The sequence below is a fragment of the Eulemur rufifrons genome, chromosome 30 (assembly GCF_041146395.1).
Source record: "Eulemur rufifrons isolate Redbay chromosome 30, OSU_ERuf_1, whole genome shotgun sequence".
In the NCBI taxonomy this organism is placed as follows: domain Eukaryota; kingdom Metazoa; phylum Chordata; class Mammalia; order Primates; family Lemuridae; genus Eulemur; species Eulemur rufifrons.
In genome coordinates, this window is record NC_091012.1 from 62,458,985 (window position 1) to 62,478,193 (window position 19,209).

Genomic DNA, 19,209 nt, shown 5'->3' on the forward strand with positions numbered 1-19,209 from the left:
TCAAAGTCATGGAAGCTAAACAACTTTCTCCCGAACAATTATTCTATAAAGGAAGAAATCAAGACAGAAATCAAAAGTTTCTTTGAATTAAATGACAATGGAGATACAACTTATCAAAATCTATGGGACACAGCTAAAGCAGTCCTGAGAGGAAAATTCATATCCATAAATGCCTATATCAAAAAGACAGAAAACTTGCAAATAGACAACTTAATGAATAGACTCAAAGAGCTGGAGAAAGAAAAAGAGAACGACCCCAAACCCAGCAGAAGGCGAGAAATTACTAAGATCAAATCAGAATTAAATGAAAAGGACAACAAAGAAACCATAAGGGAAATTAATAAAACAAAAAGTTGGTTCTTTGAAAAAATAAACAAAATAGACACACCTCTGCCTAGACTAACCAAGAGCACAAAACAAAAATCTCTAATAACCTCCATTAGGAACATGAAAGGAGAAATCACAACCGATGCCACAGAGATACACGATATCATCTATGAATTCTACAAGAATCTTTATGCACACAAACTGGAGAATGAGGAGGAAATGGACAAATTTTTAGAAACACATAGCCTTCCCAGGCTCAACCAGGAAGAAATAGAGTATCTGAATAGACCAATATCAAGAACTGAAATCGAAACAGCAATAAAAAACCTTCACAAAAAGAAAAGCCCTGGTCCAGATGGGTTCACACCCGAATTTTACCATACATACAGAGAAGAACTGGTGCCCATCCTACATAAACTATTCTCCAATATTGAGAAGGACGGAATTCTCCCCAACACGTTCTACCAAGCCAATATAACATTGATACCAAAACCAGGAAAGGATGCAACAAAAATAGAGAACTACAGACCAATTTCTCTTATGAATATAGATGCAAAAATTCTCAATAAAATTCTAGCAAATCGAATCCAAGTGATTATCAAAAAAATAATCCACCACGACCAAGTGGGCTTCATCCCCGAGATGCAGGGGTGGTTCAACATACGTAAATCTATAAATGTAATTCACCACATAAATAGAAGCAAAAACAAAAACCATATGATCTTCTCAATAGATGCAGAAAAAGCATTTGACAAAATTCAACACCCTTTTATGATAAGAACGCTTAACAAAATAGGCATAGATGGAACCTACCTAAAAATGATACAAGCGATATATGACAAACCCACAGCCAACATCATTCTGAATGGGGAAAAATTGAAAGCATTCCCACTTAGAACTGGAACCAGACAGGGCTGCCCACTGTCCCCATTACTTTTCAACATAGTATTGGAAGTCCTTGCGAGAGCTATCAGGCAAGAGAGCAGAATCAAGGGAGTCCAAATACGGAAAGAAGAGATCAAACTCTCACTTTTTGCTGATGATATGATGTTATATCTGGAAAACCCCCAGGATTCAACCATGAGACTCCTGGAATTGATTAATGAATATAGCAATGTCTCGGGTTACAAAATCAATATACACAAATCAGAGGCATTTATATATGCCAATAACAGTCAATTGGAGCACCAAATTAAAGACTCAATACCCTTCAAAATAGCAACAAAGAAAATAAAATATCTAGGAATATATCTAACTAAGAGGTAAAGGACCTCTATAAGGAAAACTATGAAACACTGAGAAAAGAAATAGCAGAACTTGCAAATAGGTGGAAAACTATACCATGCTCGTGGATCGGAAGAATCAACATTGTTAAAATGTCTACACTACCAAAAGTGATCTACAGATTCAATGCAATCCCTATTAAACTACCAACATCATTTTTCACAGACGTAGAGAAAATAATTATACACTTTGTATGGAAACAGAGAAGACCCCGTATAGCAAAAGCAATTTTAAGCAATAAAAACAAAATGGGAGGTATTAATTTGCCAGACTTCAAACTATACTACAAGGCTGTGGTTCTTAAAACAGCCTGGTACTGGCACAAGTGCAGGGACACAGACCAGTGGAACACAACAGAAAATCCAAATATAAAACCATCCTTATATAGACACCTAATCTTTGACAAAGCAGGCAAGAAAATACTCTGGGGACAAGAATCCCTATTCAATAAATGGTGCTGGGAAAATTGGTTAGCCACATGTAGAAGACTGAAATAGGACCCACAGCTTTCACCTCTCACAAAAATCAAATCACGGTGGAAAACAGACTTAAACCTTAGGTGTGAAACGATTAGAATTCTAGAAGAAAATGTAGGAAAGACTCTTACAGACATTGGCCTAGGCAAAGAATTTATGAAGAAGACCCCTAAGGCAATCACAGCAACAACAAAAATAAATGAATGGGACCTGATTAAATTAAAAAGCTTCTGCACAGCCAAAGAAACAGTCCAGAGAATAAACAGACCACCTACAGAATGGGAAAAAATTTTTGCATACTACACATCAGATAAAGGACTGATAACAAGAATCTATTTAGAACTCAGGAAAATCAGCAAGAAAAAATCAAACAACCCTATCAAAAAGTGGGCAAATGACATGAATAGAAATGTCTCAAAAGAAGATATAAGAATGGCTAACAAACATATGAAAAAATGCTCAACATCCCTAATCATCAGAGAAATGCAAATCAAAACCACAATGAGATATCACTTAACTCCAGTGAGAATGGCCTTTATCAAAAAGTCCCAAAACAACACATGTTGGCATGGATGTGGAGAGACAGGAACACTCATACACTGCTGGTGGGACTGCAAACTAGTGCAACCCCTGTGGAAAGCGTTATGGAGATATCTTAAAGAGATTCAAGTAGACCTACCATTCAATCCAGCAATCCCATTATTGGGCATATACCCAAAGGAAAAAAGGTCATTCTATAACAAAGACACATGTACCCGAATGTTTATAGCAGCACAATTCACAATTGCAAAGATGTGGAAACAACCCAAATGCCCATCAATACATGAATGGATTAGTAAGCTGTGGTATATGTATACCATGGAATATTACTCAGCTATAAGAAATAACGAAGATACGACATCTCTATGGTTCTCCTGGAGAGAGTTGGAACCAATTCTACTAAGTGAAGTATCCCAAGAATGGAAAAACAAGCATCACATGTACTCACCAGAAAATTGGTTTCCCTGATCATCACCTAAATTCACATCTGGGAACGATACCAATCGGATATCAGACTGAGGTGGGGGGTGGGGGGAGGGGATGGGTGTATGCCTACACAATGAGTGCATTGCGCACCGTTTGGGGAATGGTCATGCTTGAAGGTGCTGACGGGGGTGGGGGGGGCGGTGAGGAGGGGATGGCTATATATCTACATGATGAGTGCAATGCACACTGTCTGGGGAACGGACACACCTGGAGCTTTGACTTGGGGGGACAGGTGGTACATGGGCAACGTATGTAACCTGAAATTCTGTATCCCCCATAATAAGATGAAATAAAAAAAAAAACCTTATCAAGGCTTAGAATAATGTCAGTGCAAAGTAAGTGCTCAATATTATTAATATTATTATCAGAGAGCAGAAACTGAGGATGAAGAGATTGGCATTTATTGCAATATGACTTGTAGCAGTATTTTACTTTCTAACTATATTCGAGGTATCCCTTTGATATAAATAAATTGTAAATACTTGAGAGTAAATTAGGGGTGAGAAAATGGAAAGTCTTTCAAAAAGTTTTCTCTGAAGGGAAGGAAAGGGATAGGGTGATAGCTAGAGGGGGTATAAGGTAAAAAAAAAAAAGTTGTAGATTTGCTTTGTTTTGAGGTAGTAGAGAAATGAGTGGGTTTAAAAGTGGAAGTGAAGTCAACTAAGGAGGGGGAAAATTGAAGGTATGGAAAAAAGAGGGCATGTGAGCAAAGCACAAATGAAGGGACATCTCTTCCATTATAACCAGAAGAAAAGAGGATGGACGTGAACGTATATATGCCCAGCAGTTTGATATGAGAAGTTGAGATATTTATCATTCACACCTACTATTCTTCATAAAGCGAGAGGGCATTTGCTGAGCATAAGCAGGAAGGTGGCAGGGTTGGAATTCTGAGAGGTAAGTACAAAAGATTTGAAATATCCATTATAGAGAACAAGTCAAAAAGAAAGCTGACCAAAGCAACACAGAAGGATTTCAGGTCAGTACTGAGAGCCCAGGTGAGATTAGAAGCCATAAATTTCTGCTGCAGCAGTACCAACCTCTTTGATTACATGATTTTTGCCAGCAGGGCTCTGCAACTCAAATATATACATGGAAAAGGTGGGAATAGCGGGACTGATTCACGGTTGGGATTTTATCATGTTGGTGCAATAGAAAGACAACGGGGTAAGGACATTTTCCAAGGAAATTAGGGATATTAAAAAGAGAAAAACTGAAGTAAGAAATCAGACAGGAGGTAGCTGGTAGGTAGGAAGAAAGTACAGTAGTCAGGACTTAGAGGTCCCAGTGAAGTTGAAGAGTAGATGTATTTGAAGAAAAAAGAGTTCTAAGTATAGAGATTATAGTTAGAAAATGGGATATTTTAATTTATGATTTCACTGCAATTCTGAGGTTCAGCATGTGGTCCATGGCAGTGGGTGGATGAGATGGAGCAGAGGTGAAAGGCACTGGAGGAGGAGATGTCAAGGAGGCTAGATGGCTAGAGCATTAGGTGGGTCAGCCGTGTGCGTGCTACTGCAGTCATCCAGAATGATGGCAGGGGCAATAGGAGGAATACCGTGAGCCTGGAGCCAAGCTCTTCAACGGATGAGAGGGAGATATAAGATCAAATCTGGCCTAATGAGCCACTGTAGCCGCTTGAAGCCTTGGTAACTATACTGAACAATGTTTCAGACCATGGATTTTTTTGCCAATGGTTATAGAAGGGTTTTAAAGGGTCCATGAGTCCCCCAAAATTGTATGCAAAATTCTGTATATATATGTAAAATGCATTTTTTTTTCCTCTGGAAGGTTCACGACTTTCATCAATTTTCAAAAGGGTGAGTGATTAAATAAAAGCCTTAAGGGCTGGGCGTGCCTGTAATCCTAGCACTCTGGGAGACCAAGGCAGGACTGTTTGAGGTCAGGAGTTCAAGACCAGCCTGAGAAGGTGCAAGACCCCATCTCTACTAAAAATAGAAAAAATTAGCTGGGCATGGTGGCATGCACCTGTAGTCCCAGCTACTTGGGAGACTGAGGCAAGAGGATCTCTTGAGCCGAGGCGTTTGAGGTTGCAGTAAGCTATGATCACACCACTGCACTCCAGCCTAGGTGACAGAGAAAGCCCCTGTCTCTTTAAAAAACAAACAAACAAACAAAAAACCATGGCGGTGGGGCTACAGAGTCAAAGAAAAGAGCCCTGACGTCCACAGGGCAATTTACCACTGAAGTTCAATAACTACTTAGCTGATAAAATCTTCAGGTGGCAGCTGCTACATATATATGCCTAAACAGAATTAAGTAACTTCAGGCTGGCCCTTTTTCACAAGAACACGCATTTCAAAAGAATGTAAGGAACTCACCTCTCAGCGATATTTTTTGCAGACTGTAGAAACCGTGCCTGGTCATTTTCTTTCAGGATATGCTCAGCTTGGTTGATGAGGACTGTTGACCGTTCAAGACACTGGCGGCAATTAGCAACCTGCTGTGCCAACTTTCTCAGTTTCATAACCTTAAAGAAATTAGTAAAAGAAAAAAATAAGATAAAATATGCAGTGCTTAATTAAAAACAATAAAAAACCAACATGAATGAGATATGCTGCTGTGATTCTACAAATAAGGCTTATTAATATCCCATGTTTCTTGTATTAACCACTCACCTTCTCACCCTACCTGCCATGTCTCTCTTGCCAACCCCTCCCTTCTCCCGTCTGCAGCTTGCTCACTTATGCTGCAACTGTCATATCCTCTGGTTTATCTACCTCCTCTTTGTATTGATAACATTAATTTTTCTGGTTGTAAAAGCAATGCATGCTCATTATAGAAAATTGAGAAAATAAAAAGTATAAAAAGAAATGGTACTACACAGAGATGACCACTGTTTACATTTTACTGTCAATATATTTTCACATATATGTTTAATAAAAAGTACCTTTTTCTTTATGAGTATCTACATTTCTATGTATATATTTCTCCAAGCATTTTTTACACATACCTGTGTGTTCACAAATCTGTGTTCTTGAAAACTTCAGTTCCTGGGTAAGCTGGAACCACCCAGCATGGCATAAAGTACGGGTCATCACTCCAGGCTCTCAAAATTTCTTACATTATACACATAGCATGAGCTTATAACCATTAACACTGATTGGTACGCCAATAAGCCTAAAACCATATAGCTGCATGGAGGCTCACACTTGACCTTCCTAACCATGATTCTTCAGTTCCCAGGCTAGAAGAAACCTAGGATTCTTCACTGACTCCTCTCTCTCTCTCATGTTTTTAATCTAGTAAGTCAAGGATTCCTATCATTTCCTTTCTAGCAATGCCTTCTTCCCTTCCATTTGTGCTCCCACCACTCTTGTTTAAGTCTTCATCAGCTCATACCAAGAATCATTCTGTAAGTCTCATAACTTGCTTTCCTGACTTTGGAATCATCCCATTCTGATCGACCCTACATACCTCTGCCATATCCGTCAGTCATTTTCCTTCATAAGAAACTAAAATGGCTTCTCAACACCTCTCAGATTAAGCCCAAAGTCCCCATACTGGCATTCATGATCCTGGCCCATGTTTCAAACATTAGTTTTTTTTCTTTCATTTTGCATTGACTTATACACAGTAAAGCACCCAAATCTTAAGCGTACAACTCAATGAATTTTTGCATACACATACACCAATGTAATTACTAACCAAGTCAAGACACAGACCATTTCCAACATCCCAGTATGGCCCACATTTTTACTGGATTCATAGCAATAGAACATTGCTTTTTCATTGTCTCTCTCCCTACAACCTCATTTCTTCTTGCTTTCATGATCCAAGTTCAAATGAAACCATCTGGATCAAACTTTGACATTTGTAAATTCTACTCTTTCTTCGCCTCACTGAAGTGCTGTGCTTTACCTTTGTCTCTTTGATTTTGACAGCAATCATTTGCTTCCTCTGCTGGATGATCTCTACCAACTCGTCACATTCTTCCATAAGTTTTGCCTCATGCATAGCAGTATTCACCTGCCAAGAAAGTCCAGAGTAATTACACAGTGATTGTTGCCTTTGTCCCCTGCTGGCTCTAAAAGGTTCGGACTGACAGCTAAGCATGCACAACTTCTTCCATACCTCCCTCATAAGATCCACTCCTAGAAGAAGGGTAGAGATGATGATATTAATGATGCAAGGGCATTGAAGCACCACAGATAGGAAGATCTCCGGGCCTCTGGTAGATCATGATGGTTAATGGAAGGCTGGGCAGAAGGACAGATGAGATGGGGGCATGTTATTCCCACTGTGCAATTCCCTTTACTCCAGCACCCTGTCCTCCTGCTGTTCTTTCGGAAAGAGGGTAAGGAGATTTATGTATGTCAAGAAAAGAAGATCCCCCTCCACAGGCACAATAACATTAAGATAACATTACAACAACATATTTCTACTATGCTAACAAAAATGATTTCAGTTTTCCTTGTTCTCTTCTAATTATTCAATATATGAATGCACAGACATATTTTCACATTAAATATATTAATGTGCAGATATTTTTTCACATACTTGTCATCATATTTTAGTGGATATTTCTCACCTTGGGCTGTCCAGTATCTGAATACCTTTCCTATTTTGGGATACTGGCTACACCAGAATATCTCTACTGCAAAGTCAGGGTTAGAGAAAAAAAAGCCACCATTTTCATCATCTTTCCATAGACTGATTTCTCCTTCTTCCCATCTCTATTACTATTGACACTAGATGGTACAGAGCCCCCAGGAGGAGCTAAAATGACAGTAGAGGGAGATCTTCGGGCTGCCCAAACATTAAGAGAATGGAAGGGGGTTAAAAACTAACATCTTTTTAAGCACTTAACTTGCCAAGCACTTCATCGATAAATTATTTCATGTAATTATCATAACAACTTTAGAATATAGGAATCATTTTTATTCCCATTTCACAGATGAGGAAACTAAGGTTCAGAGAATTTTAGTGACTTGCTCAAAAAAAAAAAAAACCCCACACAGCTAAAAAGTGGTAAAACCAGATTTCAAACCGAGTCCTGTCAAGTGAAACCCCTGGGCTGGCTGGGTGGGCGGATGAGGTTCAGTTCCACTTCAGTAGCACACAGAGCAGTCACACAGGGAAGCACAATCATTCCAAGAGTCTATTCAAGGATCACTCGAGCAGAGCTCTAGAAGGCTGAGGAATAGACAATGGGTTACTTGAGAGCATCAAAACTTAAGGGGCTTCATTAGCAAGGTAGGGCTGCATTTCCAATTGCTATCCCTTCTCAGAGGATTCCTCTACATTCTTCAACCCCAGCAAAATACTTGTCACTGGACCCTGCTACCTCTTCTCTCATCCTCTAAGCTTCCTGCTGGCTAATTTTCTGTTTCTTACTTAACTGAAAAAAAAAATACATCTGTTGGTGAGTGATAGCCTTATTTTGCTTTATTTCTACCTTCTAGGGGAAATGCCACATGGAAGGTTCTCCTTACTCATTCCCACTCTGGCCATTCTACTTTTTTTTCTCAGACTCCTCTCCCTTTCCCTAAATTGGATCTACTATTCCAAGGCAGATATCTTAGCATCTCAAGAAACTCCCACTCATTGAAGAATACAGAAAATCATCTAGTTCTCCCTGGGTCCTTGTTAGAGTATCTGCAAACTTAGACTCTATTTATAGTTTCTCTTTTAAGCAGCTGCTGGTATAGTACACGATGGGGTAGTACCTTGTTTCTTGTAATTTAGTCCTTGGACTAACCTTTACATAACTCTCACTATATGCCAGGCATTGCTCTAATCGGTTTACATATATTAGCTCTCTCAATCTTCAAAATAACCCTATGAGGTAGGTACCATTATTTCCATTTGACAGATGAGGAAACCTGAGCAGAGAGAGAGATAAAGTGACTTGCTCAAGGGTGCATAGCTAGTGAGTGGTAGAGATGGGATTTAGACCCAGGAAGTAGAGTCCAGACCTTTAACCATTATACATACTGCCTCTCCAGTTGAGTGTAACAGCATCCCTGTCTTCAATTTCTGACAATTATCTCTGTTGAATCATCCATCGCTATTCTGTCATCCCTTTCTCCTTAGTCACTTCAGACTCCTTGTTGTTCCCCAAGAATGTCATGCACTTTCATGTCCTGTGCCTTTGCCTGAGACTAATCTTTTATTTGGAAAGTCATTTCTGCATGTGTTTATTGAACAGATCCTTACTTATCTTTCAAGGCCCTGCTCAAAGATCATCAATTCTGTAATTTTTTCTTACCTGCTTGGACACAAGCAATTGGTCCCCTACTTCTACTGCTATTGCACTTTATATATAGTTCAATGATACCATTTGCTACCTTAGGTCGTAAATTTTTTAGTCTGTCTTCCCCACTTGAACATGAGTTCTAGAGGCCAAGGACTGTGTCTTATTTGACTATATCTATCTCTAGCATAGTGAAATGGCATATAGTAGATATTTGTAAATGTTTGTTGGATTGAATTGAATGGCAGAAAGATATCTTTTACTGCTTGTTAGACATGTCCACTTGGTTACTCAAGTTACCCTAAACTCAGTACATCTAAAAACAAACTTATCAACTTCCCCCCAGATCTGGCTTCGCTAAAGTTCTTTTGGCAATATAGTGTGGCTCTGAGCCAAGGAACCAATAGGTTAAGGCCCTTATCACCCCTTTGGACTATTATTGTAAAGGCATCCTTAATTAATCTTCTCCCTACCTCCACAAGCTATCCTTTGCCACCCATCCTCATAATCCTCCCTCTACCCTGAAGCCAGGAAAAATTATCACCATCTTCATCATCAAACACATATTAAGCATCTTTTGTGTGCAATGCATTTAGCTAACTAAGGCCTTGCCCTCAATAAATTTGCAATCTGGATGGGGAAGAGCCACATACATATATAAAAAAAAAGTCAAGATAGCATAAATTAAATACCAAATAAGTGATGTAGATTATAATTTACATAAATTGAAAAGGAGGATCATTCTTGGTGGGGAAGTAGAAGAAAGATGCATGAATGGAATGGGATTTGGATTAAACCTTAAAGATGAAATAAGACTTACATTTAAAAGGTGGGAAGAAGTGAAATTTCAAACAAAGCAAATGAGATTGAACTTTTTTCTTTAGGTAATATGGTATCTTTGAAAAATATTTTTGAGAGGAGGAAAGGTAAGGTGGTGGGAGAATGACCATAGTTAACTATTTTTTAAAGAAGGCGAAGCAGGATTGATTTAATGGGAGGTAATCGTAAACTTGAGAACGATTTAGGAGGCTATGGTGATGTGAAAAAGGCCCATCCAAGAAGGATAACAGGAACAGAAAGGAAAGATCAAATATGAGAGGCACTCCCTTGCTCAAAAATCTTCAATTAGACAGTAAGCTCCTTGAGGAAAGGTTTTATGCTACTCTGTTCCTCTCATTATAACTGGCACAAAGCCTTACACACAACAAACACTTGAGAAACATTTACTGATTGATTTAGTAAAGTAAAAGATCAAACCAAGAATGGCAAACATTAGAAAATATATTCCAGTGAATGTATTTTATAGAGAAAAAATATAAGGTGAAATGAGGGAGCTAGGGTGGGAAGGGTTTTTTTGGACAGTCACATCAGGGGAGATAAAACAACCAGGCACAACTAGTAGAGTGGAAAGTTGGCTGAAGAGGCAAAAATCCCAAACTAAAGGTAAAGCAGTGACATTAAAATCTTTCCATGTCAAGAAGCAGCCTAAAAGAGCAGGGTCCTTAAGTGTTTTCTGAACACAAAATACCTCAGGGAAAAACTGTCCTCATAAGGTGAATAAAACAAATTGCTTGGAAGGCACTTGAAAGCCCTTGTATTTTGTTTGTAGATTTGCTTGAAAAATACAGTGAGATATTTCACTTGCTTATTAACGCTTAGTTGAAAATAACTGGGGTTATCTTGATAAGCGTCCTTGGCTGGTTGGTTGGTTTGTAAAAGATCTCAGCTCTTTATTTGACCTTCGCTTTTCATTTTGGGTTAGTGGGTTTGACTAAATGGCTTTATGTCAGTGGAAAAAAAAATCTATCCTCCTTGAAAATACCATTAGGTCAATCTTGGCAACCTACTTGTGTAAATCCACCCACCCCAAAAAGGCTTTTGGAGGGCAGTTTGCGATGTTTAAGACTAAGGGTCTCAGCCTCAATCTTCCTAGGCCTAAGCACTAAGCAACACAGGCTCCCTTGTAAGTCGCCAGGTCCTCTTTGCTCTGTGCTCTTTTACTTTCTTCCCAAAGGCAGAAAAGAATTTGATTTACACATGTTTTTCCAAATGCCCATCCTACCCTATTTTCTGAAGTTCTTTCCTACTCCCCAGCCCAAAGATTAACTGCAGAGTAAGACCTAGTCTTCGCCAATTTTGCGTCCTAATACAAACACACCACGTCCCCTACTGGAAGGATTTTACTGCCATTGACAAGGATCACAAGGAAAAATAAGTGGGAGTTCACAAAAGCCCCAACTTGCAAAGATTTAAGAAATTGCAAAAAGTTATTTTGGCAATTGTTTCTATTCTGCATTGAAGTGTAAGTGGGCTAGACCTTTTTACCCTTAGCTTCTTTCAGGAGCTTATTTGATAGTTTTTTGAGCAATCTCCCATATACTCATTCTATAGGCCTTTTATTCCTGAGCTTAAAGTTCATGAGCCTTCCTTCCAACCCACCCCCATAAGAAACTTCCTCGCTTGCACTTTACCCTCAGCTCATTCACATCAGTCCTCTAGACCACTACACTGGTGTTCAGAGGGCACTGAGATTTCCTGTTCAAGTGGGACAATATGTATGAAGCAATAGATGATCCTGTATACCCAGACTCAAGTGAAATGCATTTATATGGCAATAGAATTCCTCACTGGCTTCTCCATCTCAGTGTCCTCCATTCTATACAGTTAATGCCAACCTAGTTTATTCCCTGAAATCTGCCCAAATAGATCTTCCCCTTCCACCTAGAAGAATTTGAAATCCCAGCACTAAAAATCATTTGGGGAAATTTTTGTTTCAGCAAACATTTATTGAGTGCCTGCCATATACAAGGAACTATGCCAGGTTCCCTGAGTGGGATATAATGGTGAAAAAGATTCGGCTTCTGCCTTCAAAGCACTTACAATCTAGTGGAGAGGATCAGTGTGAATACAACTAATTATAATTTAAGGAATAGCAGAACAAGTAATAGAATACAATGAAAGCTCTATGAGAACATGGAGAAGACAAAATTAATTTTGCCCATGGAGAAGGACAATCAGAGGATTAGAGAAGGTTTCATGTGACGGAGCTGGTCTTGAAGGATCAGCAAGACTTGGGTAGGCAGAAATGGGGCTTAAGGGGAGAGAAGTCCAGGCAGTGAGAATGGTATGAATAGCAGGGGCAAAAGCATAGGCAGGAAAGTAGAGAACATGTTTGTTCTCAGCAGACAAGCCTGACAGCTAGAAATGGGGGGTTGCAGATATATTATGCAGAGCAAGGCTGTCATTTTGAGTCTCTGAGAGTCCCTGGATAAAATGTCAAGATCTTAGCACTATAGTAACATCTTAAGCACTGTTAATTAACATCTTAGTTGAGAAGGAGGTGGAGAGAGAAGGCAGGCACAGTGCTTGAAGAAGTGGGAGGGCACAACAAACTTCCCACTTCCCATTATTGCCCAGGACCACTCAGGTGATCACTATCCCACCTTCTCAGACTCTGTAACATCAGAGCAAAGAGGCTGAGTTTGGCTTCATTCAATATTCAGTCACTTTCTGTGCAAAGGAGATGAGAAGGAAAAGTGAGAGGTAAGTTGGAGATCTGACGGATTATCTGTAAGTTGTTATAAACAGCTTCGTCACCTTACTGAGCTGCAAAGAGTTCATTACTTTCTTATAATGATGCATTCAAGAAAACACAGTGCTTATGAAGCAGACATAGGCAGGAAAGTAGAAAACACTTTCCTCACTGTGGCAGCATCAAAACTAAGGTATTAACCCAGCTCACACTTTAAGGACAATCAGTGTCTCTCTCTCTCTCCCTCTCTCTCTCTCACACACACACACCCCCCTCACTCTACATCCTAGCTTATTTTTATCCATAGCACTTATAATCCCTAATAAATGTATATTTATTTATTTGTTTATAGTGTGTTTCTCTCACTAGAATGTAAGCTCCTTAAAGTTAAGGACTTTGTTTTGTTCACTACTGCATCCCCAACACCTAGAATGGTGCCTAGCACACTGTAGGTGCTCAATAAATATTTTTTGAATGAACGAATGGATGTGAGTGTGTCGGCCCTGAAATAAAAGTATAATGAAATTTTTTTAATTCAGGATATTATGGGGGTACAAACATTTTGGTTACATGTAATGCGTTTGCCTTGCCCAAGCCAGGGCTACAAGCATGTTCTTTGCCCATACTAGTATGTTACATTTCTTCATTACATGAGACAAATTTCCCTTGCATTTTCTTTTTACACGCTCAAACTAATTTTCTTTTATCTGTTGTGTCATCTAAATATTGTTCACTGAATTATGAAATATTTGGAGAGATGTTGGAATAACAACCTAGATTCTAGGAGACCACATATTCTTCTATGTTTCCTTTCCCAGTGTTAAAAGAAAGAGTAAGTTGCCTTTGTTAGGTAATTGGCTGTGCTTTACTCAACCCTTATGAAGCATAAAAAATTGTACTTACAACAGATAGCCACCAGAGGGCATTGTTTATTCAATTATCGTTTCCTGGTACCTACTATGTACCAAGCCGTGTGCTGGGTATAAAAAATAAGGATAGGACACAGTACTTGCCCTCAGAGTTTAGTCTGGTGGGGAGAAAAGTCGGTACATAGAAGTGCTATGATGAAAGTATGTACAGGGTGCCCGGAGTACACAGAGGAGGAACACCTGAACCAGATGAGGGAGGCGGGAGAGAGGCATAGAGCATGGGTGATGGCTTACTGGAGGAGATGAAGCCTGAGCCTAGTCTTAGGGACAAGCAGCAGTAGTCAGCCAGAAGAAAAAGGAGGCAGTATAAATTCCGTGAGGACAGGTACCATTGTGTCCCGATGCCTGGCCCAAGGCAGAAATATGCTTAAATATTTGTGTGATGAATGAACAACATATAAAGTGTGGGTAGTAAAAGGGCATACGAGATGTGCTAGGCTTTAACTGTATTATCTTTGATTCTCAAAATAACTCTTCAAAGTGTATACCATTACCCCATTTTTAGATAAATAAAATGATTTTCAATGCGTATAGCTTATAAAATGCAGAGCCAGATAGACTCAGGTCTACCTGCTCTTTCCACTTGCTGTCTCCCACTGAGCACATAACTATTAAGTCAACTCATATTCTGCTTAAAAGGATTTTGAAAAGTGCTTCACAATATTGGTATTCCTCCCCCAAACAAGACAAAATGTACTCTAATTGTTCCTTTTTTGAAGTTTTGAATGTGGTTTGATTATTTTTCAAGTTAGAAGATAGAATCAACTAAAAAGTTAAAACATTGCTATATTCTCAAATTAGCTACCTAATTTCTTAAAATAATAATGAGAGATATATTCCTTTCAAAGACAGGTTAAAGGACTAAACAGCAGATTGTTAACTTGAAACATCTAAGAAACAACGACACTTTAGTCATATTTCTGCTAATATGCAAAATTCATTGCTTCATATTCTGACAGTAAAAACGAACACTAACAAAGATCATGTTTTTTACATGAAATGAAAAGATCTGTTTCATACTACATTACAACATAAAAAGGACATTAACTGTCTCACTGTTTTATAATGTTTATAGTAGATGTTTCAATAACAGCACTGCTTTTCAGAAAGCCATAAGAAACTGAAAAATTATGGATAGACTCCACTGTTACCCTGTAGGATATGCCAAATTCTTGAAACGGTCAACACTCATTTATGTGAATGCCATGCAGGTCATTTCCTTTTATCATTGAACAAATTTTACCGTTATTATGTCCTAGGCATTTTAGTAAGCACTTAGCAGTAAGCAAGAAAGATCAGGCCTCGGGCAACATCTTGTGAAGTTTATAATGATCAGGGAAGCAGACACTAAACAGTTAAATGTGTGAGGAGTGCTACAGAAGAGATTTATTGCATAATGCGTATAATCTTTGGGTGTTTATAAGATGGAGGCTTAACTAACAGTGGTTAAGTGGGGAGCTTAGATGGTTGAGCAAGGCTTCCTAAGGATGTGATATTTTTAAGGAACAAGTCAAGAGTTAGGTGGAGGAAGGGGACACTCATGACAGAGAGGACGCGGACAGCAAAAAAAGTGGGGGAGGGAATGCCAAAGAAGTAGGTAGAGACCAGATCATGGTGGGTCTTATAAACCATTATCTTAAAGGTGATGGGGACCCACTGAAGGGCTTGTGGTGATAAGGAAACCCCCCATCTATTACTTAGCACAGCAGCCACCTGAGACCCCCACCGCTCATGGAAGACCCGCATCAGCATAATACTAACCTAACACCTGGCCCATCAACTACTCTATTACCTGGCACATTAGCATATTACTAACCTATTACCTGGCACATCAGCATAACACTAAACCTATTACCTGGTGCATCAACATAATACTAACCTATTACCTGACACAACTAACCTATTACCTGGCAGCCATTAGTCACCTGAGACCCCTCCCCTTGGATCACCCCAACTTAATAAAAGTGGGAAAAATTGGATAGACGAGACTCAAAATTTAATGACGAAACCCCTCTGAGCCCGCTGACAAATAAACCTTAATTCTCCGACTCTCCGTGTGCCACTCAATTTGTCCTCGGGACCACTCGCTGTAACACTTGCTGTAACAGTGGTAGAGAGTGACATGATGGGATTTGATTTTAGAAAGCTCATTTCCACAGCAGCGTGGAAAATGGATAGGTGTGGCATAGGGTGGGTCAGAGAGACCAGTTAGGAAGTGCAGTTTCCAAACTGAATGTGCTATTGTTACAGCGAGTGGTCCCGAGGACAAACCGAGCGGCACACGGAGAGTCGGAGAATCAAGGTTTATTTGCCAGCGGGCTCAGAGGGGTCTCGCCACCAAATTCTGAGCCCCGTCTACCCAATTTTTCCCACTTTTAGTAAGTGGGGATGATCCAAGAGGTGGGGTCTCAGGTGACTAATGCCTGCCAGGTAATAGGTTTAGTGTTACGCTGATGCGCCAGGTAATAGGTTAGTTGATGTACCAGGTGTTAGGTTAGTATTATGCTGATGTGGGTCTTCCGTGAGGGGTGGGGGTCTCAGGTGGCTGCTGTAATAGATGGGGGTTTTCCTTATCATTATAGCCATGGCCACTGCCTTTAGGAAGCTTATAGTCCATTAAAAACACGTAATCAGGAAATTCCACTATGGCAGAGTAGGAAATGTAACAGAGGTCTGCTCTGTCCAAATTCATGCAGCTAGTGGGTGGCAGAGCCAATACCAGAACCCAGGTTTTTCTGATGCCTAGTCCAGGACTTTTTCCAAAGCCATCCCTTTCACTGCCTTTCACAATCATGGAATTATGGAAGGAAAGGAGAGCAGGGCAAGCCAGTGAACGTTTATGCTTTCTTTAGCCTCAGACCAGACCGTGGGGAGCATTTAGCCCTTCTTTGTACTCAAGTGTGACATAAGTTTTCCTCCCTAGAGCTTTGTTTCTGGGAGATGGATTCAGCATCCGATACTCCATGTATACATACAGAGCAAGGAATCTCTACTGAGAGGAGGGCCAAGGAAATTCAAACTCTGACAGCTAAGGTCAAGGGAGGGCATCGTTCTGAGAAAAAAGTCATTCTTTCTGAGAAAGAGGACTTTGGATAACAAAAGGGGAAAAAAAAAAACCTGGTTCCATGTTCAGAAAAGGCAGATGGTCAGTAGAAGAAGCAAGGACCCAAGTGGAAGAGCAAAAGGAGGTGAATAGGACCCTATGTCTAAGCTTCAGGGCTGGGGTGAGTTGGAGTGGAAGGAGGGGTAGGGAAAGAAGATAGAGAAAGTACCAGGAAAGATCCCAAAGTATAAAGGACCTGAGGAATTCTGTATGAGAGCATCAGTGGCAAAGGAATGCTCAGAATAACACCTAACTTTGTGACTAGGTAACAAAGATGTCTTGAGAATATATTTCCCAGGGTCCCAACTACCTCGAGAGTCAAGAAATGATTAGAGCTAAGGAGTTTCTATGGGGGAAAACCCAAGGGGGGGAAGGGGTCCTGAGTAGAGCCCTTGGCCAGGTTATCTTGGTGGGGATGGGATTGGGGGAGAAAGGGGAGTGAGAAAAGGGGAGGGGAGGGGAGGGGAGGGGAGGGGGTGAGGCGGGGCTCTAAGGACAAATTCTCTAAGATCAGTGTCAAGTAAGGGTTTTTGAGAGTCCTGGGGTGGAGGAGTGTATCTGTACTGAACCAAAAACCAAAATTAAATTAAAATTGGAAATATTTAAAAGAATGGGCTTTGAAACAAGACAGCCCCATGTCAGCCTCCTGGTTTTGCTGCTTATCAACAGCCTGTCTGGTTTTGGGCAAGTGGCCCAAGTTTCCTCTTAGCAAATGAGAATAATACTAATGCCTAGCCTCATGGGTTTTGGACAGAATTATCACGTTAAATTAACATAAATAAAGCACCTAATACATTTTCTCATGTGACAGGTAGTCAAATAGTTATGTTGCATTTTTATTAATATTAAATACTACTATAATGATGACAATAACTACAACTACTATTGCTATAACCACTACATCTTCTGCAGTTTTCTGCAAAACCACCAAGCAACCACTGTTTATCATCTGGTTTATTTCTATTCAGTTCCTGAATATAGTCTGCTTTGCTTTCTGGAACACACTCGTCACAATTTGCTTTTCCCTGAGATTGTTACGTCCCTTTTCTTATTCTTCTTTCCACATCTAAGTACCTAGACCTCATTCCCAAATGCAGTTACCTCCACACTGCTGGACAAGGTTAGCCTGGCCTCTAAAGGGAAGATGGCCTCTCTTCCTGCCAGAAGCCACACCATCCCCTACTCCCTCCATTCCCAGCAGAAGGCTGGTGCCGGAGGGAGGTCAACTGCTGATTTCTCACAAAACATTGATTACATTTCGCATCCTTGGCTGGGAGAGAAATTGGCTGGCCTGAGCTTGTTACTCCCTGTTTTTTCTGTTCTGAGCTCCCCCATAATTAACACAATCCCTAAGGCTCAGAGCAAAAAAGATTGAGTCTAGAAGAAATAGGTGTGTAAGCATGAAAGATATCTAACACATTCTGTCACTTATAAAAATATAATACTGCAATTACATTCGGTTTTAGTCTCCTCTGTGGTGTTCCCTGAGGGAGAGGACTCCTCTATTCTGTACTCTGAGCTCCGAGCAGAGTAGAGCTCTGTACTGGAGGTGCACTGAAGCACTTGTTAATGCAGTGATGAATATGCACATTCCCACATCCTATCTCTGCTCTATATAGTAAAGAATCCACCTGTTAGCCCCTCTGTGGTATTGGGGGAGAGGGGAGAGTTGTCAAAAATACCAACAGAGTATGGTATTATGAAAATATTACTGAAGTCAGAGATGGCCCTAGGTTACACTGTTTCATTCAGGGATACTGACAAGCGCTGTGGTAAAAAGCCCTGAGGCTCACATATGTGTGAGTGAGTGTGTACGTGTTTGTGTATGTATAATGCCTATAATTTATAATCTGTCTTCACTGTCACTAGGACAAAGCAGGTATATCTATGTCCCCACTCACTCATTTACTCAGACAAAAGCCTATCTTTTTGGAGCTTCTTTTCCCTTATAAGGGGAAAGGATCTGCCCTTGATGTTACTCTTAACCTGATTCACCTATGTATCAATGCTCGTGAGAGTTGGAGGCAGGGGACATACAGACTGTGATTTTTTCTGGTTCTTTAATTTCTGCTTATGGCTCAAGGCTCAGTTTCCCACTATGGGGAGTCCACTGGCTTCTAGAGAAATTATAAAGCAAATGGGAGGAATCTCGACCTGCTGGGAAATTCGAAAGGTCTGACCATCTTAATACATTGCTACTGTTAATAAAGGAAATAATTAATTATGATTGTATAGTTATAGTATAGCTGTATAGTTGTCACAGCTTAGCTTAGAAAGTGCCTTCAGATAGATTTGATCTCTACATTTGATCTTCA

At 40.0% G+C, this 19,209-nt stretch overlaps 1 protein-coding gene across 2 annotated transcripts in view; it reads right to left on the reverse strand.

The window, feature by feature from the left end:
- MID2 (midline 2) overlaps positions 1-19,209 on the reverse strand; it is a 92,853-nt gene that overhangs the window by 21,566 nt on the left and 52,078 nt on the right. For both annotated transcript variants that reach the window (XM_069463152.1, XM_069463151.1), the window contains 2 exons: positions 6,996-7,103; positions 5,456-5,604 (listed from right to left, as the gene is read on the reverse strand). In XM_069463152.1, coding sequence (XP_069319253.1) covers positions 5,456-5,604; positions 6,996-7,103 — 257 coding nt within the window. The remainder of the gene's footprint in view (positions 1-5,455; positions 5,605-6,995; positions 7,104-19,209) is intronic.